This window comes from Rhinopithecus bieti, unplaced genomic scaffold (genome assembly GCF_001698545.2).
Source record: "Rhinopithecus bieti isolate Rb0 unplaced genomic scaffold, ASM169854v2 scaffold_46482, whole genome shotgun sequence".
NCBI lineage: Eukaryota > Metazoa > Chordata > Mammalia > Primates > Cercopithecidae > Rhinopithecus > Rhinopithecus bieti.
In genome coordinates this window covers 339,546-367,112 of record NW_016818769.1, presented here as the reverse complement: position 1 = coordinate 367,112, position 27,567 = coordinate 339,546, and the positions used below count along the sequence as shown (strand labels likewise).

General features: G+C 42.0%; 1 protein-coding gene across 1 annotated transcript in view; it reads left to right on the top strand.

Moving 5' to 3' along the window:
* The first annotated feature begins 1,119 nt into the window (after positions 1–1,119).
* The window catches only part of FNDC7 (fibronectin type III domain containing 7), a 31,102-nt gene continuing 4,654 nt past the window's right edge, over positions 1,120–27,567 (top strand). Inside the window, exons 1-11 of the mRNA XM_017857468.1 lie at positions 1,120–1,182; positions 1,704–1,722; positions 6,100–6,354; positions 7,110–7,370; positions 11,013–11,270; positions 14,459–14,713; positions 16,490–16,747; positions 17,315–17,569; positions 19,387–19,641; positions 21,926–22,186; positions 26,186–26,215. Coding sequence (XP_017712957.1) covers positions 1,120–1,182; positions 1,704–1,722; positions 6,100–6,354; positions 7,110–7,370; positions 11,013–11,270; positions 14,459–14,713; positions 16,490–16,747; positions 17,315–17,569; positions 19,387–19,641; positions 21,926–22,186; positions 26,186–26,215 — 2,170 coding nt within the window. The remainder of the gene's footprint in view (positions 1,183–1,703; positions 1,723–6,099; positions 6,355–7,109; positions 7,371–11,012; positions 11,271–14,458; positions 14,714–16,489; positions 16,748–17,314; positions 17,570–19,386; positions 19,642–21,925; positions 22,187–26,185; positions 26,216–27,567) is intronic.

Below are 27,567 nucleotides of genomic sequence, written 5' to 3'. Positions count from 1 at the left end.
CTTTGTTGAAAATCAATTATCTATATATGTGTGGGTTTCTTTTTGGACTCTCTGTCCCATTGATCTATTTATCTATCTTCATGCCATTACCACCCAGTCTCTATTTTATTTTAGCTTTACAGTAAATGTGGAAGTCAGGGAGGGTAAATGCAGTGCTTTTCCCTTTTTTGTAATTCTATCTTGGTTGAAAGTAGAGATCAGACTGATGCATTTTAACTCTAGTTCGATCATTTAATTCTTGTGTGATTTCAGACAAGCCAATTAATTATGTTTATTTCATTTATTTATCTGTTCACTGTTAAAATTTTACACTGTAATTCTTAGATTAAATGCTAATTATTATTAAAAGTGTGAACTAGGAAGACAGCTCTGGAAATAAAAGAAACTAGCAAGGCACAGTGATGCATATCTGTAGTCTTAGCTACTCAGGAGGCAGAGGTGGGAGGATTGCTTGAGCCCAGGAGTTGGAGGCTGTTTGGCAAAATAGCAAGACCCTGTCTCTAAAACAGTGAAAAAAAAAAAGGTAGTGGAACTGCAGGGTGGTATGGGAGATGGGTAAATTTAACGTGCTCACCAGGGACCTCTCACTTTCTTTCTCAGTACAGACACATGCTCCTGCCCTTTCGTATTGTATTCCATGATGAAGTTTGGCAGCAAATTCTTCCTGACAGTAGGACTAATCACTTACTTTGAAGTAAAAGAACAGCAACAAATAAAGGTGAAAAGAAAATAAAACTGGTCAGCATCCCCGGGTTTAAAATAATTACTCTACCACATCAACAATTTTCTGTGCAGCTTTCTAACGTTTTGATTTAGACAGACATTGTTTTAAAAAGAAGGTTACTTTGAAACCAAGGTTACAGTAGCTTTTTGCCCTGCTTGGCGTGGCTTTTTCCAACTCTCTTCTTTTCAGTCTTTGCAATACCTGTCCCTGCCAGTCTCCAAGTGTCCCTAGTTACAGGTCAGCTCCACACTGAAGGAAGGGGAGGAGCTACTTCCGAGGGTCTCTTCCCAGCATCACAGCCCCACATCCCAGCGACTAACGGTGTTGTACTCCTGGGGGCCAAAGAGGACCCTGATTGCGTTGTTTTGTGCCATGTGAGTACTATGTCCAACAGGATGGCTGGTGGACGGGAGACATGTTTGACTTTGATTGGATTCATTCTTATCTGTCTGACAATGGTGAGTTCATCATTCCAACTGCCCGCAACTATTTAGGGGAAAAAGAAAGACACATTATTTTTCTCTCCTTTTTTTTTTTTTGAGGAGTTGGGGAATGGGGAGATAGAAATCGAAATACCTTTCAAAAGTTCGTACCCAGGTTGTATATGTCTGCATGTTTGAAATTTAATGCCATATACTAGAGAAAGAAAACAAGATTATCATTATATTTTAAGAACAAAGATTTCTGAAAAATCTGTCAGCAGCTACTGACTTAGTTCAATAGGTAGATTCAAAGGGGAAAGAAATGAAATAGTAATGGGATCTGCCTCCTGCCTCTAAATTCCATTTAGAGTTGCTTTGCGGTAGATTGGGGTGTGGGGAAACGATTTGCGTGGAGAAATACTTGTATGGATCGAAAGACTGTTCACATTAGGTATAAAAATGTTGTGATTAATTTATTACCGCTTTTATTCCTGTTTTACGTTTGTTCAAGTGGTGTTTTTCTGTATGGTTCTAATTTTCTAAACTTTCCTTTTCAGGTTGCTTCAGCAAAATCAGGTACAATTTTCTGACATGAAAGTTTTTCCTCTTTGTATTTGATGTTAATTTCCATTGTTAATTTACAGGCTACCCTGAAATCTAAAGGCTATATGAGAAAAAAAATTCAATATTTTCTGAGCACTCACACTGGGTGCTAAGCACTATATTGGGTCCTGGGGAGTTGATGATTGGTAAGACAAATAAATAGATTGAATTTGAAAGACAAATCTTCAGAAAGTGTTCTTGCTGAGTACTGTAATGTATAGAGCCATGTAGGCATGCATTTTCTCATACACAGTTAGCCATGTGTGAAATATTACAATGATCATCATTCTAGCTAAGATATTGTACAGAGTCTAATTTATATAAATGTTCTTGTTTATGTTCCGGGGAATTAGAGAAAAAATGAGAAATGTTATATTTGATTAAATTGGCAATATTCCTTGCTTTAAAAAGGATTTTATACTTCTAATATTGCATATTTAAAATATAGACAACAGTCACTCAGGGCTGAAAGGGGGCCCTCTTTTAAAATATTTGATCTAAAAAAAGATCAGTGGTTACCAGGGGTTGGGGAAGGAGGGACAAATAGGTGGAGCAGAGGATTTTTAGAACATAGAAACTACTCTGTATAATACTCTAATGGTGGATACATTCTGTATTTGTTCCAAACCTGTAGACCATAAGAGTGAACCCTAATGCAAACTATGGACTCTTTGCAATAATAATGTGTCAAGGTAGGTGCATCAGCTGCAACTAATGTCCCTTTGGTGGGGGATATTGATAATAGAATAGGAAATGTTTGAGGCAGATGGTATATTGGGTATCTCTCTACCTTCCCCTCAACTTTGCTGTGAACTAAAATTACTCCAAAAAATAAAGTCTTTAAAAAATAATGACCACAATCTCAAAAAATAAAAAATAAAAAATAAAATAAAATATTTGATCTCTATCTTTCTTAAGTAGATAACTGAAGGCAAAATAATTTATCTAGAGGCCCCTCCTAGCTCATTTGTGCTAGAAATCTAAATACCTGGAATGGAAATTTATTTTTAGGAGGATTTAGCTTATCTCTAGGAACCATATAATATCAACCATATCACCAATAAATTCTCATAGTGATTCGACATAAATTAGAAAAATTTGCACTTATTATTTTGTCTACACCACAGAAAAGGAAGTGAAATCAAGACAGTTAAAAAATTTGATATAGATGTATATCTGAGCCATGAAATTTCATAAAATTCATACATATACAGTAAGTTTTTAAAAATTTCTATTTCCTGGCCATGGTACCAAGGCTCACGCCTGTAATCTCAGCACTTTGGGAAGCCAAGATGGGAGGATTGATTGCTTGAGCCCAGGATTTCAAGACCAGCCTGGGCAACATAGCAACACCCCATCTCTTTAAAAAATTATTATTTCTTGCTTTATTCTTATTTACTTGTCTTATTCTTGAGAGATCTTTAGGATTAGCCAGAAAACTATAGGAAGGACTGTTTGGCTATACACAAAGTGGCTTTTTAAATAAGTAGCCTTTGGGTGGACAAAATCTAACTCTGCCATCTCTTACAAGGTCCCAGCATACCCAGGACACACCAAGCCCTCAGAACAGGACCCTTTTTGGTCCTCACAGCATCTGCCCTATTCTGGAGAAATGGTGGGTCAGGCTAAGCTAGTGATACTGCTGCTAATTGACTCAATTGCTAATTGAGTCCTGGCTTTTCAATAGATGGAATGTGTATTAGCTGCACTGTATAGAAGGTTTCATTTTGATTGTGTGTATTTTGATTCTCTTTGGGCTCTGGTATTGCTGTGTATCTGTGTCTGGTCACTGGGGCCTCGTGGGCTAATTTAGATCTCTTTGAGCTGGTGGAATGCACAGATGCTGAGAACCAAGGGGTTTCATTTTTGACTGATCAGGGTGGTTGGTTGCACATCTAGGGAATAAAGTTTTCTCTTTCACCAGTCCAGTCAGTGGGCTAAACATAGAAGTAAGAAAGAGTAAGGAACCGCTGCTACTTTATGGACTTTACACTCAAGTTTCTCATCTGTTAAAGGGCAACATACTACATAGGGGTTGATCTTCTTTCATTGTTGATGCTGGTCAGAGCCTGCCCTAAAACCAGGTGTAAAACAGACAATCTGTCTCTCCAGCCTATATTTGCCCCACACTCCTCAGAATCCCATTTTCACAGGACCTCTCCATGGCAGTGCCATATGGTCTGGCTTTTCCAAACCCATCAAAATTTACTTGTCTTGGCTCATACACAAACGTGCACAGGTACACACACACACACACATACACACACACTTTCCAAGTACCCTAACATACACTATTTCACTTAATCTTTACAACAATCCTAAAATGCAGGTATTTTAAATTTCAAAGTAAATCCTAACATGTAGGTATTAATAATCTGTATTTGTCAAGGAAGGTAACAAGTCTAGAAGAGGTACAATGACTTGCATGCCTTCACACACAAAAGTAAACAGCAGGGCCAGGGCTCAAACCCAGAGCTCCTGAATCCAAACCCTTTGCTATTTTCCCACCACACAACCCCGTTTCATTCTGTGATACTGGCTTCCTGCATTATGACTTCCAAGCAAATGTGCCTCTCCTAGATCAATTCCATGAGACCAGTTTTGTGGAGCCCTCGGGCCCTGTGACAGGCCTGTGGGGAGAGGGTCTGTGTCATGCTAGCCTTTTAGATGCCTTTCAAACTGCTCCGTGAATGCATGATCTGGCCTCCTGTGTCTGTGGCTAGTTTGGTTGTCATTTTCCCAGGAAGTTAGTTCATTCCAATGAACAGAACTGGTAACATAGGAGATAAGATTAACGGTGGGGACAGAGGGAACAGAAGGAATTGAGAGACACCAGAAAATTAGAGGAAAGAAGGCATATAGCACAGGATCATTAGCTGGGGGAGCAGAAGAGGGGTGTGTGTGTGTGTGTGTGTGTGTGTGTGTGTGTGTGTGTGTTGGAAGAGGGAGCCCCTGCTGGGACTTTCCGTTCTGCAGGAGAGAGAGGGAACGTAGCCCTTTCCTATGGAATTGGCTTCCACTGGCAAGTGGCTATGACAAGCAGGCCTGAGACTTTCCCCCAGTGCATATAACTGTCATAATTTTCTTTCAATGGCAAAAGAGACTATACTGGGTGATGTTCAAGGAATGTCTGGCCAGGGCACAGAGGAGACTTTGTTCATTTTTGCAGCATGGTTATTTCTGAGATGCTGCCAAAGCTAACTCTCTGGGCTATTGGTACAGAAAGAGAAAGTTGTCTGCATTGTGCACATAGGGACATGGCTCTGGGAGAAGGGGAGCTGATACTGGAGAATCACCTGTCTTTACTCTTTCTCCCTCTTTGCCCTATAGTTCTGCTTATTTGTCTTCCCTTTAGTTTTAGTTTTGTCAAATTCCCTATATTTGACATACAGTGATTTTACCCAGCAAGTGGAGTACATTAAACCTGAAAGGCCAAGTGCCACTTGCAAATAAAGCCCAGCTATTTTTGTTTGACCTTTTCTTCCACTTGGATCTCCTATATCCAAGACATTTTTGCGTCTATGGAATTTTGTAAAGTAGTCAATCTGAGTACTGTGCTATAGCTCCTACTCCATACACCTGAGTGTAGGAATGCCTTGTGTAAACCCATGACGTAAGCATTCATATCTCCCTGGCAAACCATAGCCTGGCCCATCGCATTCATATGCTGAGGCAGATATTGTGCTAGAGAAAGGGAGAGTAAAGTTTACTTTTATTTTGTATGGAAGAATCTGAGAATTATTCCACTCTGATAATACGAAAGAAAGTGCTATGGAGTAATTATAACAAAGAACTCGATCCTCCCTCCTTCCTCCATTAGATTAAATGTTATCTGGAAAACGTGCAAAGTGCATGAGAGAGTGACCACAGCCACGGGGCACAGGCAGGAGGAATGGAGATGAGTCCAACTGGAGGCAGTGGGATGGCTGTGGGACCCAGAGGGGAGATCAATGGCAAAGCAGCCTGCAAAATTCACAGAATGCCCAACTGGAGTAGAATCCTCTGGAAGAAAGCCTCTCAATTATTCTCTCTGTCTTCCCAGAGTTCTTTCCCATAATTACTTCCCATTCTTATTTAGCTCTTTTAAAAGTACAAAAAGTGCAAATTACCCCACAGGCAACTGGGGAAAACTTTGAAATACCATCCCTGAGTGAGAGGTTTGAGCTTTCTGGATCTCTTCTGGAGAGTAGCTTTGTCTTTCTTTTCTCTGTTTTCCTTGATCTGGATAATAAGGGCAAAGCTTATGTCTGAAGGAAAGCATGAGAATGATTTATCTTGAAGAGTAAAATGATGAAAGAAGTCATTCTTGTAGGTATCTTGGCTAATGTACAACTCTAAAACCTCTTTCAGCTCCTGAAATACCCACTATTGATCAGGCATATTCAAAAATCAGCAACAGTATCACCGTAGAATGGGCTACAGTGCCGGGTGCCACCAGTTACCTCCTCACAGCTGAAGACGGGGACACAGTCATTGAAACAATGGTGGCCAATTCCCCAGGCACTGTGACGGGACTAAAGGCTGCAACCTTGTACGAAATCACCATCAGATCCATCAGCGCTGCTGGGAGAAGCCAGGCATCACCTCCAAAGCAGGCAAAGACAGGTAGCTGGATGGATGCTCATCCTCCTTTGAGTGTTTGCTTGTGACTTGGATCAGTTATTCTGGTGCTGCAAATGCAGAATGTGATTTGGTGTCACATGAGTGCCTACAATTCAAGGCCCAGAAGTGAAAGCTACCAAATGATGCTGTTTGAGAATTCAGCTATCTGTGGAGGAGGTGGCATTTAAATGCCAGATGCTTTGCTTTGGAAAATAAAGCCCATTTCTGGGCATCTTTAAAAGCATCCCAGCTTTTAAATCTCTGAAATAGGGATTTCTGGTTTTAACATGCCAAATAAAGAACACAGAGAAGGGATTTTGCTGCACTCTGACCATATGGCATATATGTTAACAAAACAAATAAAAGCATTTGGAGTTTGTCATCAGCATTACTGAAATTGATTTGATAAGTTTGTACCTAGGCATATTTCTGAAAAGTTATGTGCACGTTAAAATAGTGTAACCCCTCATTTTCCCATTGATTTATATTATGATTATAGGAATGTTTGATCTAATTTCTGACCAACTTCAGTTAAAAGTAGTGTCTGATATTTAGCGTTTCTCTGTTTCCCATTCCTCTGCCAAGTTATTTATGGTTAGGATACACTTAAATAGCAATTATTTAATGAAACCTTGTTGTGAATGCTCTTATAAAGTAAATAATTATTGTATATTATGGATATCAATTTACTTGCTTCTAAATTTGAATTATCCTCTATTGGACTTTAGTAACACAAATGCATGTTTTTCTTTTTTTAGTGTTGGCTGCACCAATTCTAGAAGTAAGCTCTCCAAGTTCAGACTCCATTCTTGTGCAGTGGGAAGCTGTATATATGGCAACTGGATTCTCTGTGTCCATTATGCGAGCCAATGGCTTGGGGAGTATATGGAAAGAGAATACTACAAACACCTCCTTGACATTCACCAGTTTAGAAGCCGGGACTCTCTACACCATAAAGGCCTATGCATGGAATGCCAACGGAATCCCTGGGGACGACTCCACCTGCAATCAGAGAACAAGTAAGAACTTCTCAGCTCAGCCTCGAACAATTTTACTTTTGATTAACAAGGGGGGCTGTGCGTTGCAGCCATCAAGAGCAGTGTTACATGACAAGTACAGAGCAGCTGGCAGCAGCTATTTAAATTTATTATGAAGTTATTTATAGTGCCTTGTCTATTCCTCCTCGGTAGTTTAAACACTTCCTGCATGGATAAAGAAATGCTACTCAGAATGCACACAGCATGGCACCGCCTTCTAATATCCAACTCAATTTCAGCATTCACATTCGACATCACACAGAAGAAGGTGATTCTTGTTAGGTTTACCCATCACCCTTGTCCCTTTCTGGGTTCAGGCCAATTAGTATAAGAACTGGGCCAAATAGGAATTCATTTGTTCTGCAGATACTGAGTGACAGTGTGCCAACTTTGAGCTGGCATTGTTCTAGAGATACGGCAGCAAGCAAAGCAAGGTTTCTGCAGGCACAGGATGCTGTCAGGATCCTGCAGTGGAATTAGTGTCCCAGATCTGTTTCCCAAAGGCCTCAGCTTGGGCCTGAAGTCAGCATGGGGCTTCCCACTACTGCTCCTCCAGCTGTGGGGAGAAGCTAGAGCTTGCTGTGCGTTTTCTCACCGTCCCACCCAGAGGTCCCCCGAGCAGAGGATACCCTGCAGCATTACAACTGGAGGTCCAAATTGAGCTGCTGGAGTGAGCCGAGAAAGAGAGAGAGAGAGAGAGAAAGAGAGAGAGAGAGAGAGAGAATGAGAGAGAATGAGAGGGGGTGTTTTTTCTTTTCTTGAGGCAGAGTAAGCCATCCACTGGCAAGGTAACCTAAATAGATACAAGACTCACCAACCAGATTAGCTGTTTCACCATTTGGGAAGGACGCAGGAAAGGAAGGAAAGAAACCAGAAATGTTCTCTCCAACTTTCCCTAAGTTTGGAGGGGAATGGAAGCCCCATAGTCTATGGGCCAAGGCAGAATGTAGGGAGAAGAGAGGGGTTTGCCGCCTTTTATACTATTTCCCTAGGAAGGTTGTATAATCATAGCCCGGAGGTGATTCATGACAGGCTTGGTGACTCAGGATGTCTGTGACAAGTCAGTCTCCTTGGGCCTTTTCCTAGGCTGGCTGGCTTTCTTTCTTCCTTCCTTCCCTTATCTTCCCTTCCCATCCTTCCCTTTCCTTTCCCTTTCACACTGCTTTTTTCTTTCCACATTTGTTGAGGGCCCACTGTGTGCTGGGCATAGGTTAGCTGATGGGAATACAAAAGCAAATAAAGCGTGATCCCTCTATTCAAAGAATGGATTATGTCAAAGGAGAGACCAATGGTGAGTCAGCGTTTCCATTTTCACCTGACCAGTGCTTTGGCAGAAGGCTGCAAACACAGCGAGGCACAGGAGGGAGCATCTTCATCAGGCTGGGGCACTGAGACAGCATCCCCAAAGAAATAAAAACTTTTTTTTTTTTTTTTGTTTTTTTTTTTTGAAGAACAGAGTCTCGCTCTGTTGCCCAGGGCTGGAGTGGCAAAGTGCCGTGACCGGATCCAAGCTCACTGCAAGCTCCACCTCCCGGGTTTACACCATTCTCCTGCCTCAGCCTCCGGGTAGCTGGGACTACAGGCGCCCGCCACCGCGCCCGGCTAGTTTTTTGTATTTTTTTGGTAGAGACGGGGTTTCACCGTGTTAGCCAGGATGGTCTCGATCTCCTGACCTCGTGATCCGTCCATCTCGGCCTCCCAAAGTGCTGGGATTACAGGCTTGAGCCACCGCGCCCGGCCCAGAATAACTTGTTTCTTAAAGACTTGCCCTTCATAGGTTTACGCATGTTTTACAAAGCTTTACAGAGTTTAGATTTCGCCTCTGGAATAGTTTCCTAGGGCTGCTGGAACCACAAACTGGGTGGCTTGAACAATAGCAATGTTTGGTTTCATGGTTCTGAAGCCTACGAAGTCTGAAATCAAGGTGTCGGCTAGGTTGGTTCCTTCTGGGGGATGTGAGGAAGAGTCTGTTCCAGGCCTCTCTCCTTGGCTTGTAGATGGTTATCTTCACATTCACATGGAATTTTCCCTATATATGTTTATCTGTGTCCAAATTTCTTCTTTTTATAAGGAAATCGGCCATATTGGATGAGGGCCCACCCTAATGATTGCATCTTACCTGATTACATCTACTATGACCCTATTTCCAAATAAAGCTACATTTTGAGGGTACTAGGGGTAAGAACTTCAACATATGAACTGGGAGGGAACCCAAGTCAACCCATAACAGACTCTCACTACTTTACCTATTTTTCCTAGTTCTCCTATGCTCCCTGTGGGAAAAGCAAGTTGCCCTAAAACACTGCAGGCTACCCCTACCAGCCTTGGGCCCAGCACTTCCCTAAAGCAGACCTGACTCTGCAGACAAGCTGACCATGTAGTGGGAAGGGGCCTGTCGAGATGGCCCACGGGAAAAACATGCCAGGTGCCTGCCTTACAGAGAATGAGTTAGGTCCTCATGTCCTCAAAGAGGCCTTCCCGGCTGGGCGCCGTGGCTCACACCTGTAATCCCAGCACTTTGGGAGGCCAAGGCAGGTGGATCACGAGTTCAGGAGATTGAGACCATCCTAGCTAACATGGTGAAACCCTGTCTCTACTCAAAATACAAAAAATTAGCCGGGCGTGGTGGTGGGTGCCTGTAGTCCCACCTACTCAGGAGGCTGAGGCAGGAGAATGGCATGAACCCCAGAGGCAGAGGTTGCAGTGAGCAGAGATTGCGCCACTGCACTCCAGCCTGGACAACAGAGCGAGACTCCGTCTCAAAAAAAAAAAAAAAAAAAAAAAGGCCTTCCCTGTTTGCCCCAGCATCCAGAGGATGCTGGTCTCTGTTCACAGACTGTTTAAGCAGTTTCCTAAGGCCTGCTGCTTGAGCGTTATTACAGCAGAGATTCCAAAGAATTGAAGCCAATTTCTTCCCTCCCCAGGCCAGGACACCTCCTTATGCTTTTTAATGTGGTAAGTTTTAAGAAAGGAAGGCATATTTACAAGAATGTAGGGTTAAGTGTTTTGGAGACACTAAAAGACTGCCTTAATATGTGCGCATCATACTTGATACCTTCCTTCCTTCCTTCTGATGATGAATGGAAAGAAAATCTGCTCCTCTAGAAACGATTATGACCGAAAAGCTATTGCAGTAAAAGTTGTAGCAGATGTCAAAAGTAAAGAAGGGATATGTTCAGTTTCATTGATCAATAACAGAAGATATTTGACCTCTCGCTTAATAATAACATACCCACGTGGCCTTTTTAGTTCTTCCCATAATAATTTCATTTAATTATTTTAACTACTTATTAAATAGTGCATTAATCCATTCAAAATATGTCTTTTAGCACCTATAGGTGTTAGACATGGATCTTGTTAGATCTATTTATATATGAGAAAAAATTAAATTACAAAAAGGGTAAATAATATGGCCAATGCCACACAGTTTATTATGAGTTTGCATAGTAGCAGATGTATTACCAGTTCCCAGGCATCATCCTAAATCCCAATTTTATGCTTTGAACACTTGTAATTATCCAACTACTGGGTATCTTATCCTCCAGGCTCTGCAACATTGTCATGCCAACTCTTACTTAGTTTGTAAGGCTACTACAAAATCTTAATTGTTTCTCAAAAATGTAGGTCCTCGGGCCCCTGCCAGCATTCAAGTCTCTTTCGATAGTGGAGCTCTGAAGGCATCTTTTTCATGGGCACTGGCAGAAGGAGCTTTCAATTATACTGTGATGGCTTTGAGTGACTCTTCAGAGCTGACCTGCAGCACAGCTTTCAGTTCTTGCACCATCTCTTCCCTCCAGTGTGGAACTGAATACTTGATTTCAGTTTCAGCAAGTAATGATGCTGGATCTAGCAAATCATCTTCAGAAGTGACCCTGAAAACTGGTATGTAAACAAGAGTGAGATGGCTGTAGGACTTGCAGCAGTGACTGCTGTAAGGGAGACATTCACTGACAATGTTTCTGAATACTCTAGAAAAAATGAAAATGAAAGCCTGGTCTAAATGAAAGCATTGAGTTGAACATTCTCATGAGTTTGAATAATACTGATAGCGAAGCGAGATATTGTGTATTGCAAAAGCACTTTTGGAAAATTAGGAGGCCTGGTTTCTATTCCAGATCTTTCATTAATTAGTTTTTTTCTTTTCCTTTGTAAAGCTGTGAAAATTCTAAGATCTGGTTTGAGTTGTACACAGCTCTAACTGTGCATACAGATAACTGCCTCTTCTTTACATCATGTCTCATGTCCTAGGCTTGGTGGGAGCCGCCATTTTTTTTGAGATAAAGATAGGATATTTCTAGTTCTGAATATGTGTTTAGATATTTTTCCATTTTCATTCTTATCAGAGGGATAACCACATACACATGTGGAGGTTGACTCCTCTATTTAGAAATATCTATGTGTCTCGGGGATGGTAACTAACCCTTAATGAAACTAACACTTAATGAAGACCTACTATGTCTCTGGCGCTATATGTATAATATTTCATTTAAATCTCATGATAACTCAGTGAGGTGGGTTCTGTTATCTCTTTTTTTTAGATAAGAAAATTGAAGCTCAGAGAAGTTAAATAATTTTCCCAAGGGCACACTGATAATAAGCAGTAGAGCTGAGATTCAAGCTGCTCAAGTTTGCCTAATTCCAATGTTTAAAGCCAAAGAAAATGTCGACAATTACAATAATGTCTACTTTATCTCACAGTCAGTTATGTCATTCTAAGTTTAAGAAGCTTCTGAAAAGGAAGAAAAGGAGCTATCACCAAGTTGATGCACTCCATTCCACAGGAAAAAAAAATAAAGCTATTCTTTCAGGCCTGCACTCTCTTATAGTTATGTTAAATTAAGGTCAATGATAACAAACTTGATGATTTGGCTTCTCTTTTGACAACTGTAATTTAATGTGAATGGTACATTAGAAGTGATTATGAGGACAAGATAGTGGAGAGTGGGAGAAGAGAGAAAAAACACTTTCAAAAGCATAGCAGTTCTGAGTTAGGCAGTTAGGCATTTAATGCAGGGGAGAACCATGCAGTGTTTTTTAATCTTGGACGCACATTAAGAGCATCTGGGGAGCTTTTATAAAACCCCAATACCCAGGTCCCACTTAAGACCGATCGGAGTTGCTGGGAATAGAATTTGGATGTGAATAGTTTGTAAACGCTCCCCAGTTGATTCTACTATGCAGTCAGAGTTAAGTGCCATTGAAATAGTCCTTCACACTTACAGGTCCAGGAGGTTCTAAGGCAGTTTGGGTATGACACAGTCATGATCATGGGGATGACCTTGACTAATAATAAAGTAACATTATTATTTAATATATTACATATTATATATTATATTAAATATATATAATAAAAGAACTATGTTTACAAAGTACTATGTGTTTCCTGGGGCCCAGAAGTGTGTAATATATTTTGGGAAGATTTCCACTAGTCAAAACTAAAATTTTTAAAGCTTAGCACTTGAATAAACAAACTTTACTTGAATTCATTCTTTCAGAAGATTTTGTTCCATCAATAAATGAGGCATTATGTGGATAAATGAGGTATTGCCTTAACACAGAGAAACAGTCAATATTAACAAATCAATACATGCCTGCTTTTGACATAGTCTAGCATTTATTGTGTGAGATAAATTTTAGGACATCTGAGAATGTCTCCTGGGTTTGTACTAAGTTATACATACTATTTGATTTGTTCCTTATTTGTAGCATCTAGTATCTTAACTCTATGCTTAAGATGCTCCCTGAAGGGTGTAATGGGCATGAGAATGCATTCTGTCATTCAGTGCATGAGAGGCTGCAGTTAGAAGAACTTTCCAGGTTGCACATGGTGGCTCATGCCTGTAATCCCAACACTTTGGGAGGCTGAGGCGGATGGATTGCTTGAGTCCAGGAGTTCGAGACCAGCCTGGGCAACATGGCTAGACCCTGTCTCTACAAAAAACTACAGAAGTTAGCTGGTCATGGTGGCATGCACCTATAGTTCCAGCCACTCACAAGGCTGAGGTGGGAGGATCACCTGAGCCTGGGAGGCAGAGGTTGCAGTGAGCTGAGATCGCACCACTGCACTCCAGCCTGGGTGACAGAGCGAGACCTTGTCTCCAAAAAAATTAATTAATTAATTTTAAAAAAATTTAGGCTTGGCGCATTGGCTCATGCCTGTAATCCCAGCACTTTGGGAGGCTGAGGGAGGAGGATCACTTGAGGTCAGGAGTTCAAGACCAGCCTGGACAACAAGGTGAAACCCGTCTCTACTAAAAGTACAAAAAGTAGTTGGGCATGGTCGTGCACACCTGTAGTCCCAGCTACTCAGGAGGCTGAGGCAGGAGAATCACTTCAGCCCGGGAGGTGGAGGTTGCAGTGAGCCAAGATCATATCACTGCACTCCAGCCTGGGCAACCGAGTGAGATTCTGTCTCAAAAAAATAAATACATGAAATAAAATTAAAAATAAATTTAAAAAATAGGTTTTTTAAAAAAGAACGTTCCATGCTATGGAGGCTTTACACATAAACCCCCAGAAAGACCCAGCTCCATTCCTTTCTACTTATGTGATCTTGGACAACTTACCAACCTCTACAAGCCTCAGTTTCCTCAACTCTAAAATGATGATATTTGCTGGAAGAATTAGAGAATATATTAATATAAAACACAATGAATGATATCTGTATTTTAATCTCTAAAACAGATAACTTCTGGGATATTCATTATTCCACTCAAGCCAGACTAGCTTCATCTCTGGATGAAGTCAAATATTTCAACAAATAATCTAACAATGAAGAATTTTTATGTCTTAAGATGACTATGAATCTCTGATGGCTCATTATTTCAAACAATATTTCGTATAACAAGAGAATGTGACAGGTCATTAAAATTTGTTGTAGTGCTTCGGGGCCTTTGGTCCTATAAAGAAAACCTTCTAATGCTTCCAGTGCACGGTTTTGTATTTTGTGCACCAAATTGAATCTGTCACGAAGCTTATTTGGGTTGTACTGAAATCTTGGATCATTGCAAACATGCAAAGAAAATCTCCTGCAGTAGTCTTATGTTTGCTTATTATTGATCATTTCCTAGTTGCTTGTGCACCTGGAAGAGTGACGATCCAAGAAGATCCCCCCGGCCACCTGTCTGTGGCTTGGTCCAATGTAGATCTGGGTGACTACTATGTGGTCTTTGTGAAGAGTGATGACGGCTTGGAAGTACACTGCAACACATCTCTCACTCAGTGCAATTTCTTATCTGAGTGTGGCTTCACCTATTTTATTAGTGTTTTTGCCTATAACAAGGCAGGGCAAAGTCCTTTGGGTGACATAGTCAATTATACCACAGGTAAGTCCCATTTGATACTTATCAAGGGAGTTCTGAGATCGCTAACCTCAGCAGCAGAATGGATCACCTATTCCACTTATTAACTTACCACCTGGGAGTCATTCTAGGGTTAAGAACAGAAAGTAACCTCTTATCTCACATTCTTTCCAGACTAGGGAATCTTGGTTTTGTGGACCCAAGCGTAACTAGAATGCAAAGTTTGGGGGTGAAAAGAGGAGGAAGAATGTAGTTGTTCAACCTTGCTCTGAAAGACTGAACTCTCCACAAAGATGTACTCTGTGAGTGTTCTAGCATGTGCTGCTGCCAAAGAGGAGGCAGTGCCTCCATTTCAGGAGGTCACTCTTTCCCTGAGACCAAGATAGACATACAATGGCCAAGATGCTACATAGTGTGGAGGACTTTGGAGTAGGACACGTGGGTTTACACTCTAACTTGACCACTAATTCATTCCTTCACTGAGGGTAATGATGTCCACCTTGCTAGTTCCTTAGTATTCTTCACCGCAAAATGGGACAAATCATGAGAACATGAATGTGAAAAGGTCTTGTGTGTGATAAAGCATGATGCGAATATTTTTATTAGCGTCACAATTGCTGTTGCTATTATCCTCCACTAGACTTGTATCTTGTACAAGGCAGGAATTACGTCTTATTTATCTCTTCATCCTCAGTGCTTATAATAGTGTGATCAGCATATGGGAGATGCTCAAGTTTTGAAGAATGAGTGGAGTGATTTGAAATTAAATAACTACATTACAAATAAGAATACTCCAACATAATTATGTAAAAGTCTAGCTGAATTACAGTAAATTTTGCCAGGATGAGGGATCTAAATCATTGGTGCCTTTGGAATGTGGAATAAGAGGCCATCGATAAGGTCCTAACACAGGAGGGTCCTCCAGAGTGGCCTTGAACTGGATCTTGAAGGATGAATGGAAATGTAAGTGGGGCAAGAGCATCCCGGGGAAACTCCAAGCTGAGTCAGACATTTGCCAGTGGGGTTCTTTAGGGTCTCTCAAGACCTATCCATATGCGGCTGGGCACAGTGGTTCATGCCTGTAATCCCAACACTTTGGGAAGCTGAGACAGGCAGATCACTTGAGGTTAGGAGGTGAGACCAACCTGGGCAACATGGAGAAATTCTGTCTCTGCTAAAAATACAAAAATTAGCTGAACATGGTGGCATGTGCCTGTAATTCCAGCTACTCCGGAGGCTAAGGCATGGAAATCACTTGGACCCAGGAAGCCGAGGTTGCTGTGAGCCGAGATCACACCACTGCCCTCCAGCCTGGGTGACAGAGCAAGACCCTGTCTCTTAAAAAAAAAAATCTACTTATATAACTATGACCCCCACTCCCCAGTTTTATTTGGCTTAGTGTCTGGAAAGGCTGACAGGATCTGAGAAGTTAGACTACATATGATTTTACCAGGCAGAAGAGGGGAATTGCTTTCCAGTAGAGGGGTCAGCAATTTTCTCTGCACAGAGAATGAGGGTGCACGTGGCATGGGGGAATTGAGGAGTCTGGTGTGGCAGGGAGTTGGGGGAGCACAGCTGAACCTTACAGCTTGTGATGACCTTGAATGTCATGCTGAGGATTTACCCTCTATGCAGTGACAATTAGGCCAACATTGGACCTGGACAGACCCATAGGGGGTCACTGTAGTCATTAGGGAGGGCAGTGGCCGAGGCTCTGGGCATGGGAGGTCAGGACTCAGTGTCCCCCCGGTTGCATTGCTCTTGATGGGACCACCATTTTCCCTCTGCTCCTGCTTTCAGCTCCCTGTTGCCCTAGTGACATTAACCCCGTGTTGGTGTCCAGTGACAGAGTTGAGATTGTCTGGTCTCCCGTCCGTGGTGCCGAACTGTATGAAACCAAGGCTGCAGATGGGTACAACACGGTTGAGTGCAATGACACTGCTCCTGGGTGCACCCTTTCGGCTCTAGAGTGTGACACCAAGTACAACATCACGGTGTATTCATTCAGTGAAGTCCGAGGCAGCAATATGTCATGTACTCCCCAGTTCATAACCACAGGTAAGGCACAGCTATCATTCCACTCACTGCTGTCTGAATGATTCACCCCAGCTGTGAGCCTCAGGATGGGCATTCAGTAAGACCAATAAAAAGGTTAAATCCCATTAATCAATCTTTGTGGGGACCAAGACAGCCACTGTTGTACGAAGGAGAGTCAGAGGAGAAGGCAGAAGAGGAAAGTGGAAAAAACGAAAACAAAAGGGGAGACTGTGGGGAGAGTAGAAGGTTTTGCCCATAATTACTTCAGCCATTCAGTTCCTCCTGTCTTTGAGGGTCCTGCCTGTACTCACACCATGAAGGTGTGTAAATATGTTTCTTATTTACTTTTGCTTTTGGAGTTCACAATGCTCTTAAACATTTTCCAGCTATTCTAATACTATATGAACCCAATGCCCAGTGTTAATGTCAATAGTTGTCCACGCATAGGCACTATGTAATTTGGCCTGCATGCATGACGTGGTTGAAAACTATGATGATCTCATTGGGGGCAAAATCAATTTTAGACCAAATGGCACATGTGATATTTTCGACTCATGCTGTTTCAATTAATACTCTAAAATCTCTCAGCTCCTTGCAGTCCTGAAATAAAAAATGTTTCAAGGGATGCATTCTCAATGATTAACGTGCACTGGCGATCCACTAATGATGACGCTACTTACACTGTGACTGCCCAGGGGGAGAAAGGACTATACCAGTGCAGCAGCATGGGAGAGTCCTGTACCATGCGGGGCTTGCCCTGTGGCTCAGTGTTCTCTGTCACTGCTGTGGCTGAAACACAGGCAGGACGGAGCCTGCCCAGCTACAGTGTGCCCCTGGAAACAGGTATGTAGCAACCACCAAGCCTGAATGTTGACTTCAGTGGGGTCCTTAGGAAGTGTTTCAAGACATGAACTTCCTTATTTAATCTACCCTCAGTGCCATAGAAATACATTAAACTCAGAACCGTTTCAAAGAGTCCCGGTCATAGAAAATAAAATTTTCAATATTTTACAAGTTCTGTAAAAATATCCTCAAGACTAGTATATCCATTCACTGGCATCAGAGAAGGAATACTTACTCATTCTGCAAAACATTTATTTTAATTCATATTCCCCTATGATATAATCTATCAAAACAGCTAACAAATGAGTAGCCAAATGAGCTGGGTTGTTACTTATTTCTTTGGCTCAGCCCTTTCAAATTTTTCTCTTTAAGAAATGCTTTCTGACTTCAGTTTCCTGATAGGTAAAGGGGAGATAATGGCCTCACAGGGTGGTTATGAGTATTAAGTTGACTAATGCTGCAAAGCTCTTAGCATAGTGCCTTATGCATAGCAAGAGCGCCATAAAAGAAAACTATTATTACAGCATAGCATTGTGTATGAATGAAACGTGGCAAATCACGTCAGTCTTTGGACATTCGTTGTTTTTAGTTTTTTGTTTTTTTTGAGACGGAGTCTCGCTCTGTCGCCCAAGCTGGAGTGCAGCTGCTGGAGTGCACTGCAAGCTCCGCCTCCCGGGTTTACGCCATTCTCCTGCCTCAGCCTCCCGAGTAGCTGGGACTACAAGTGCCCGCCACCTCGCCTGGCTAGTTTTTTGTATTTTTTAGTAGAGATGGGGTTTCACCGTGTTAGCCAGGATGGACTCGATCTCCTGACCTCATGATCCACCCGTCTCGGCCTCCCAAAGTGCTGGGATTACAGGCTTGAGCCACCGCGCCCGGCCTCGTTTTTCTTATATACAGTGATAGATGGCACTTTGGCCTATACAAGTTGAAATACCTAAAAAAAGAAACCAGCAGTAAGATAGAGACCATACAAAATACTGCATACATGAAGCTCTTAGGCATCCTATATTCTGGGTAACGGGTCCCTGAAAAATCAGCATGGCTGGGTTATTTTAGGCAGCTAAGAAATCAAACTTTTATATCAGTGATGTACTATAACATTTTCAAGAAAGGCAAATTATACTTAATTGCTAATGCTATGAAATGTTCTATTGGGAGAAGTGAATGCAACCGTTACTTTGAAATTTGCATTTCAAAGTATTTTGAATTGTTGAAGATGGGCCGAGAGTGGTGGCTCACGCCTGTAATCCCAGCACTTTGGGAGGCTGAAGCAGGCGGATCATGAAGTCAAGAGATCAAGACCATCCTAGCCAACATGGTGAAACCCCGTCTGTACTAAAAATACAAAAAAGCCGGGCATGGTGGCACGCACCTGTAGTCCCAGCTACTCGGGAGACTGAGGCAGGAGAAAAGCTTGAACCTGGGAGGTGGAGGTTGCAGTGAGCTGAGATTGTGTCACTGCACTCCAGCCTGGCGACAGAGCGAGACTCCATCTCCGTCTCAAAAAAAAAAATGTTGAAGATGGGGCAACAAAAGATTTCCTTCTTATTCTGAAAAAAAAAAAAAAAAAAAGGTGGAAACCTTCAACAGCCAGTTGGTGCAGTGCATTTTGGGGAAAGCACCCACTACATACAGTGAATGTTACATGACGCATCAGAGGAAATGAACACAAGGAAATTTTTTATTAACAATGGAAAGTTGGGGAATGTAGGATATTGAGTGAAACACAGGCAAAATACCATTCTTTGTCATTTTTCACAAATAATCTTCAGTGGAAATAAATCTCCAATTCTTTTTATTTTATCCCATTTAAGTGCCGTGCTGTCCAACTGGTCTGACAGTAACTCAAATCACCCAGTCAGTAATCAACGTGAGCTGGACTATTGGGAGAGTGGCTCAAACCCATGTGGCAGTTCTGGAGTCACACACTGGACAGTCTAAGTGTCACACTCATCAAAACTACTGCCTTCTGGGATGCATCACATGTGGCATCAATTACACAGTAACATTAAAAGCAATTAGTGCCACGGGGTTGACTGCGGATTGCTCCTACCAAAGTTATTTCTCTGGTAAGTGAACTTCAGCTCTACAGTAGCAGTAAGGACTTGACTATCGTAAATCCAGGCATAAGCCTTTCCTCCTCATTTAAAAAGATGCTGCATCTCCAGCTAGTTTGCATTATAAACTCAGATTACTTTCTAAAATGGTTATAGTTTTCCCTTTGGTTAGAACCTCAAAGCTTCAGAGGCTTCTGTTGTAGTTGGTGAATTAACTCCCCTAATAACAATGTTCAGGCCTGCTTTTTCTGAAGGGACCATGTATCTTTATATGACACAGCTACCTGCAACACAGAGTAACTCAGCCTGGCAGAGTTTTCTGGAAGCATTAGATCACACATTCTGTTTGGTTTGCGTTTTTTTCTTCTCATTATTATTGTGCTACTACCTCTCTTTTCTAAGCTTCTTCAGTTCCTTCAATGGTTTCTTATTTCAACAGGCGAAGAGAGCAAAGGCATCTGTCTACTGACAGTACTGTACCTTGTTCTTCACAAAGACCAAACCATTAGGGAGTAGCGGCGGAAGGTAAAAGCAGTGCAAGGTTACCAAACAAGATTTCTCTTGCATGATTCTAATCCACTGAAGTGGCTGCTTGTAGCATGGTTTTGAAAAAACTCTTGAGGATGCTTCCTATGCTTAAGGTGAAAGAGTACAATGATCAGTTACCTCGGCCTGGGGCATGGGATGGAAGAGTTGGAATATAATTTTGGCATCCCAGAGGTAGTAGAAAGAGTTTCAACTGGGATTCAAAATTAGACGTGACTTCTTATAAGCTGTGTTGACTAATCTTCCCTGATTCTGTCTCCTCATTGAAAAAGACAGGAATAGTAATATTTTCCTTCGAAGTTGTTTTGAGAATCAAAATAAATCATAACATGAGAACATTCAGAACATGCTGCACGTATGTCAGCTGGTGTGTACTTTCTTTTGACCCATTATCTTGTATTAGATTTACCGCCTAAGTTCTCACCTTGATATCCAGTTCTCATTGCTTATTCTTTTAAGAAAAAATCAAGTAAGCCTGATTATAATAACTTTTAAAAATTATACAGTAGGATCTTTAACTTAGTTACTAAGGAATCCATTTGGTGCCCTTATTGCCACCTAATGTGTGGCTCACTCAAGGTATTTAGAAAAGAAAAAAAAATACTAATCAGTTACCATGGATGAAGCGTGGACCAGCAAACTTGATCACTGGCATATTGTATAAATGGCTGCACCCAAAGTGTCATGCTACTCAGCTCGGCAAAATTGGTTCTTCAATTAAAGCTGAATGCAATTAATTATATTTAAGTTTAATGCCACCAAAAATCAAATGAAACTAGGGCATTATGAGGGATCTTGACAAGGATTCTGTGCCTTTGACTCACAGTTTGAGTCATGTACAATATGTATCTGCCAGTTTTTGGACCTTTCTGATTTAATTGTTCTACATTAAAAATTCATACCTCACACCACCTTCACACATGGATTTCTCTCTCCTTTCTCCCTTTCTTTCTTTTTTCTTTCGTTCTTTCTTCTTTCCTTCCTTCCCTCCCCTTCCTTTCTTCCTTTCTTTCTTTTCTTTCTTTTTTTCTTTTCTTTTCTTTCTTTAGTTTTTCCTTTCTTTTCTTTTCCCCTTTCTTTCTTTCTTTCTTTCTTTCTTTCTTTCTTTCTTTCTTTCTTTCTTTCTTTCTTTCTTTCTTCTTTCTTTCAGGATCTCGCTCTGTCACCTAGGCTGGAGTGAGTGCTGTGGCACCCTCATAGCTCACTGCAGCCTTGAACTCCTGGCCTCAAGCCATCCTCCTGCCTCATCCTCCCAAGGGGACCACAGGTGTGCACCACCACAACTGGCTAATTTTTTTTTTTTTTTTGTAGAATCAGGGTCTCCCTGTGTTGCCCAGGCTGGTTTCAAACTCCTGGGCTTAAGCGATCCTCCTGCCTCATCCTCCCAAGGGGACCACAGGTGTGCACCACCACAACTGGCTAATTTTTTTTTTTTTGTAGAGTCAGGGTCTCCCTGTGTTGCCTAGGCTGGTTTCAAACTCCTGGGCTTAAGCGATCCTCCTGCTTTGGCCTCCCAAAGTGCTCAGATTATAGGCATGAGCCATCATGCCTGGCCACCCATGGATTTCTGATTATGTGGCCCACCATGGAAATAACTTGAGTACCCCTTCAAATCTTGCTCTGATCTAACCAGTAATTAATCCTGTTACTTAGAATAGTTTACTTATATTTTTTCCCTGCAGTAATCAAGGCCATTTTTGGATGATGGTGGAATAAAACCAGTGATTTTGTGTTTCTTTTTATTGGTTAGGTGCCTGCTGCCCTTTGGGGGTGAAATTATATAGGCTGGGCTCTAACGGCATCCGGATCTACTGGCAAGCCTCCAGGGGCTCTGCCAGTTACAGCACTGACCTCTACGGCTCCAAAGGCATTTTCACGTGCACCCCGAGTGCTGGCCTCAGTTTCTGTGATGTCACTGAGATACCCTGTGGGGATGTATACACTGTGATGGTCTCACCAGTTGCTGAAACAGGACTGAAGCTTACTTTCTGTCCAAAAAAAATATATTCAGGTAAAGCAAGTTATGACAGTTTATCTAAAACTAACCCTGAACTCAGATCTGTGAATTAAGATGCAATCAAACTTATTTGCTATGTAGGAAGGGCAAAGAGGGTATAAAATTTCTTTCTTTCTTTCTTTCTTTCTTTCTTTCTTTCTTTCTTTCTTTCTTTCTTTTTTTTTGTTTGTTTGTTTTGAGACAGAGTCTCGCTCTGTCACCCAGGCTGGGTGCAATGGCACGATCTTGGCTCACTGCAAAGTCCACCTCCTGGGTTCAAGCGATTCTTCTGCCTCAGCCTCCTGAGTAGCTGCGATTACAGGCACCTACCATCATGCCCGAGTAATTTTGTATTTTGTAGAGACGGGGTTCACCATGTTGCCCAGGCTGGTCTTGAACTCCTGACCTCAGGTGATCCACCCACCTCGGCCTCCCAAAGTCCTGGGATTACAGGCATGAGCCACTATACCCAGCTGAAGGTATAAAATTTCTATACAGCACAGGCAGATTCTGGCTGTGGAAGACCCCAAAATTCTCGGGAATTGTGATGTTTTATTATTATTTAATTTAGAGATTATTTTCCCTGTCCCACACTTCCCCTTCCTAAAAAGGACTAGGTGCTTGCTGCTTAACTAGTAGAGCAAATTTAAGATAATTTTCTGCTTTGAGATTTAGGGATAGATTTTTAACATAGTCTTATTGATAATATTGGAAATTAGGAAACTTGAACTTTTATTTGCACAGACTGAGAATTGTGACTGAGGAAAAATTAGAGGATCAGAAAAAATGAATTTATAAATCAGAAGCCAGGCTTGGCAATATGAGTGGGCAGACAGTCTGTGATCACAAAACATGACTGTCAGCAACTACCACCTCACTAGAACTGGCAGGAAAACATTAGCAATTCTCCGCTCTGTGTTCCAGCACCTTCTGCTACCTTGCCCAGGGCACAGTCATACATTTTTCATATATTCCTAGAAGAAAAGAGATGATGAAGCCCTAGAATTTTGCAGATGAACACAGAAAAAAGAGTAAATATTGGCTCACAAACCCTTACTGATAGCCAGAATCTAAAATTTCCAATGATATGTAGGTGACAAGAGGTTCAGGATGGCCCTTGGTGATGGAAGGAGGACAGTTCCTCCTAAGGGGCTGTTCTCATTGTCCGTGGCTGTCATGCTCTGATTCCTTGTTTTTCCATTATTTGGTCCACAGGACAAACTGGCCCAAAGTATAGTCCTATGGGAAGGGACAGGAATAGCTTCCTGGAGTAAGGATAAGCTTTTAGGAAGATGAGTCTACAGCTCAATAACAATACTGCATTATAACTGCATAATATTTTATAATTTGCCAACCAGTTTCATATTACAAATATCATTGAATGTTCAAAATATGCTATGCTGTAGTCTCAACATACTTCATTATCTCCACTTTATAAATAAGAAAACTGAAGCTCAGAGACTCCCAAATTTCTATCTACAACTCTTCTCTTCTCCTGACCCCTAAATCCATATTCAAATTTGATACCTCCAGCTGCAGGTGCCCAGGCATTTCAAACCCTTCAGGGCCAAAAGGAATTCCTGATCCTCTGCTGTTTCTAATCTTCCTTCCACTGTCCTTGTTTCAGGCACATTAGCTAAAAACCCTGGAGTCAGCTTCTGTCTCCCTCACCCTCCATATCTAAGTAGTTTCGAATTCTTGTCCTGGTCACCTTCACCTTCATAATGGTTCCTAAATCCAGATTCTTCTCTTCATTCCACAGCTACTGCTATGCCTCAGGCCCTCACCACCTCTCCCCTAGACTTCTGCACCAGTCCCATCTGCCTGTTCTCACTCCAGCCTCTGTACTGTTACCAAAGTTGTCATTCCAGGACACTGGTCCAATTGTGTTACTTTTATGCTTCCATATCTTCAAAACTTTTCCATTTCCCCATAAGATAACATTCAATCCTCTGGGCATGGTGTTCACAGTCCCTTATAACCTGTCCCTTGTCTGCTTATACCTGTACTGTTCAATAGAAATTTAATATGAGCCACGTATGAAAAATTTAGTTTTCTAGTAGTCATATTAAAAAAGTAAAAAGAGGCAAAATTAATTTCATAATATATTTTAGTCAACCCAATATATCCAAAATACTATCATTTCAACATCTCATCAACATAAAAATTATTAATAGATATTTTACATATTTTTCATACTGTCTTTGAAATCTGGTGTGTCTTTTGTATTTATAGTACATTTAGTTCCAACTAGCCACTTGTTCAATAGCTACTTGAGTGTCTACTGTACTGGACAGATACATTGGTTTTTCGTGGGTTTTTTTTTGTTTGTTTGTTTGTTTTTTATTGAGACAGGGTCTTGCTTTGTCATCCAGGCTAGAGTTCAGTGGTACAATCACAGCTCACTGCAACCTTGACCTCCTGGGCTCAAGCGATCCTCCTGCCTCAGGCTCCCAAGTAGCTGGGACTATAGGCATGCCCCATCATGCTTGGCTAATTTTTAAAATTTTTTTGTAGAGACAAGGTCTTGCTATGTTTCCCAGGCTGGTCTCGAACTCCTGGGCTTAAGCAATCCTCTCTCCACAGCCTCCCAAAGAGCTGGGATTATAGGCATAAGCCACTGTGCCCGGCCTGAACAGAGAAATTCTAGGCTCATTCCACAACGTCCATCCTGAGAGGACTCTATTCTCTAGTCTAGGCATCTGGCATCATTCACGCATGCCCGCTTCTGCCACACACACCTCCTATTCTATGTCCTGTTCTGGAGCTACTGCTGTGCTCTTTTCTTTGCCCGGAATTCCACCCCACCTCCACCAAGAGAATTCTACCAGCCCAATTTTCCTTATCTGTGAAGCCTTCTCCAATTATCATAAGCTGAGTTAGCCGTCTCTCTCCCTCCTTTATCACCCCACAGCACCCTTATCTGTACTGCAACATATTACCGTGAATTGAATGTGTGTTATTTCTCCTAATAAGTGATTATCTATTTGACTCCTAGTACGTAGCACATAACTGTTGCCTGATATATTTTAAATTTAAAAAAGAATGAATCAACGAATTTATGCACCTGTGATCATACAGCTAAGTGAGTGATGGAAGTCTTTTGTTCTTTCTCCTGCTCCATGCCCACAATTTTACCCTTAGAGAGTCATTCCTCTGAAGGCTGGTTAGCCACGAGAAGTCCTTGTGAGTTAGACCTCAAGCTCTTTGTTGGGATGCCATCTCAAGCCTGCAGCCATTTCAGCTTAGTAACATTAGGTATCTAGACTCAAGTTAGGAAATCCTCCTTTGTTCAGTGTCCCTGGTAAAAGCCATACATTTGGGAGATTTTTTTTTGGTTTTGTTTGTTTGCAATATCAGTGATGCTTTATTCTGATAATCAGGACAATATTGTAAATGACAATAACAACGAATATTTATTGAGTGCCATGTGCCAGGCACTGTTCTAAGGAGTTTACACGTATTAACTCAGTCTTTATAACAAACCTATCAGCTTGGCTTTTTTTTTTTTGAGATGGAGCCTTGCTCTGTCCCCAGGCTGGAGTGCAATGGCACGATCTCAGCTCACTGCAACCTCCGCCTCCTGGGTTCAAGTGATTCTCCTGCCTCAGCCTCCTGAGTAGCTGGGATTACAGGTGTGCACAACCATGCCTGGCTAATTTTTGTATTTTTTGGTAGAGATGGGGTTTCACCATGTTAGCCAGGCTGATCTCGAACTCCTGACCTCAGGTGATCTGCCTGCCTGGGCCTCCCAAAGTGCTGCGATTACAGGTGTGAGCCACTACACCCAGCTGAGCTTGGTATTCTTATTCTTACTGCTTTTCAGATAAATTGAGGCACAGTGAAGTGACTTGCCCAGATCATACTGCTAGTAGTATCTCCTCTTATTATCCAAGTTCGTTCTTGTTCATTTTTTGGTTTACTTTCCTTTTATTCTTTCTTAAGTTAAATCTTCACTATCTTAAATACATAAATGAATAGATTTTATTTTAAATGCTTGTGTTTTTATTACAGTAACTTGCTCTGGAAGTACACTTGGAATGGGTAAGTCATTTTTCTCATGGATAAAATAGAACAGGATTTTTGTTGCTCCATTTTGGGGTTACTTAATGAAGTCAGCTGACTTTTCAATTAGAAAGCAAATGCTTTCTTTCTTTGATACAAGGGGCTCCTGCTTTCTTATCCCATAACTTTTTCTCCCCATGATAGTGCATCCTCTCAGATTCCACCAGTAGAGATGAATTTCTTTGAATTCTGAAGTCTTTTCAGTATTCTAGGGTCCTACAGGAAAATGTAAATAGTTTTGGGAGGGGCAGCCGCTTTATCCCTCACACTTCAGAAAGTGATTCCCAGCTCAGCTGTACATTGGAGTCACCTGGAGAGCTTAAAATTAACTGATGTCTGGGTTCTGTCCCCAGAAAGTTTGATTTAATGGGTCTAGGGTGAGAGCTGGGAATCAGGAGTTGTAAAAGTTCCTCAGGTGATTCTGAAGTATAGCCAAGGCTAAGAACTGCAACTTTAGAGACATGCTTCTCAAACTTTTTTTTTTTTTTTTTTTTTTTTTTTTGGAGGCGGAGTCCTCCCGCTCTGTCCACCCTCGACTGGAGGTGCAAGTGGGGCGGATCTCAGCCGCACCCCAAGCTCCGCCTCCCGGGTTTACGCCATTCTCCTGCCTCATCAGCCTCCCGAGTAGCTGGGACTACAGGCGCCCGCCACCTCGCCCGGCTAGTTTTTGTATTTTTTTTTCGTAGAGACGGGGTTTCACCGTGTTAGCCAGGATGGTCTCGATCTCCTGACCTCGTGATCCGCCCGTCTCGGCCTCCCAAAGTGCTGGGATTACAGGCTTGAGCCACCGCGCCCGGCCGCTTCTCAAACTTTATTGTGCACACACATCACCTGGGGCCTCGTTAAAGCCAGATTCTGATTTGGTTGGTGTAGGGTCTGAGATTCTGTATTTCCATAAGGTCCAGGTGATGCTGGCGATGCCGAGGCTGCTGGTCTGACCACACGTGGAGTAGCCAGGTGTTAGAATCTGTTAATGGCCTGCAGAGAGCTACGATGTTTGCTCCTGGTTTGCATGAGTGGGTATACCCCGTGGAGACAGAGGGTGCTGAAAGGGCAGTTGGAGTAAAGAGAACCCTTACTGCCTCCTCGGTTTTGCTCAGGGATGATCTTGTCTAAGCTATTTCGGTTGCCCCGGCAGAGATAACTCTTGGCACGGCAGTGGAGATGAGCAAATGTAGCCATGAGTGCTGACCCAGTAAGCAGTGTATGCTGCCTCATGAGGAGTCCTTGCCACAGCCTTTCAGGGGACAGCTTGGTCTGGGGCCTTAGGAAAAAAATCCCCTGGGAATATTATCAATCTCAAACTACAGAACTTCCCTCCCGCCCACCCC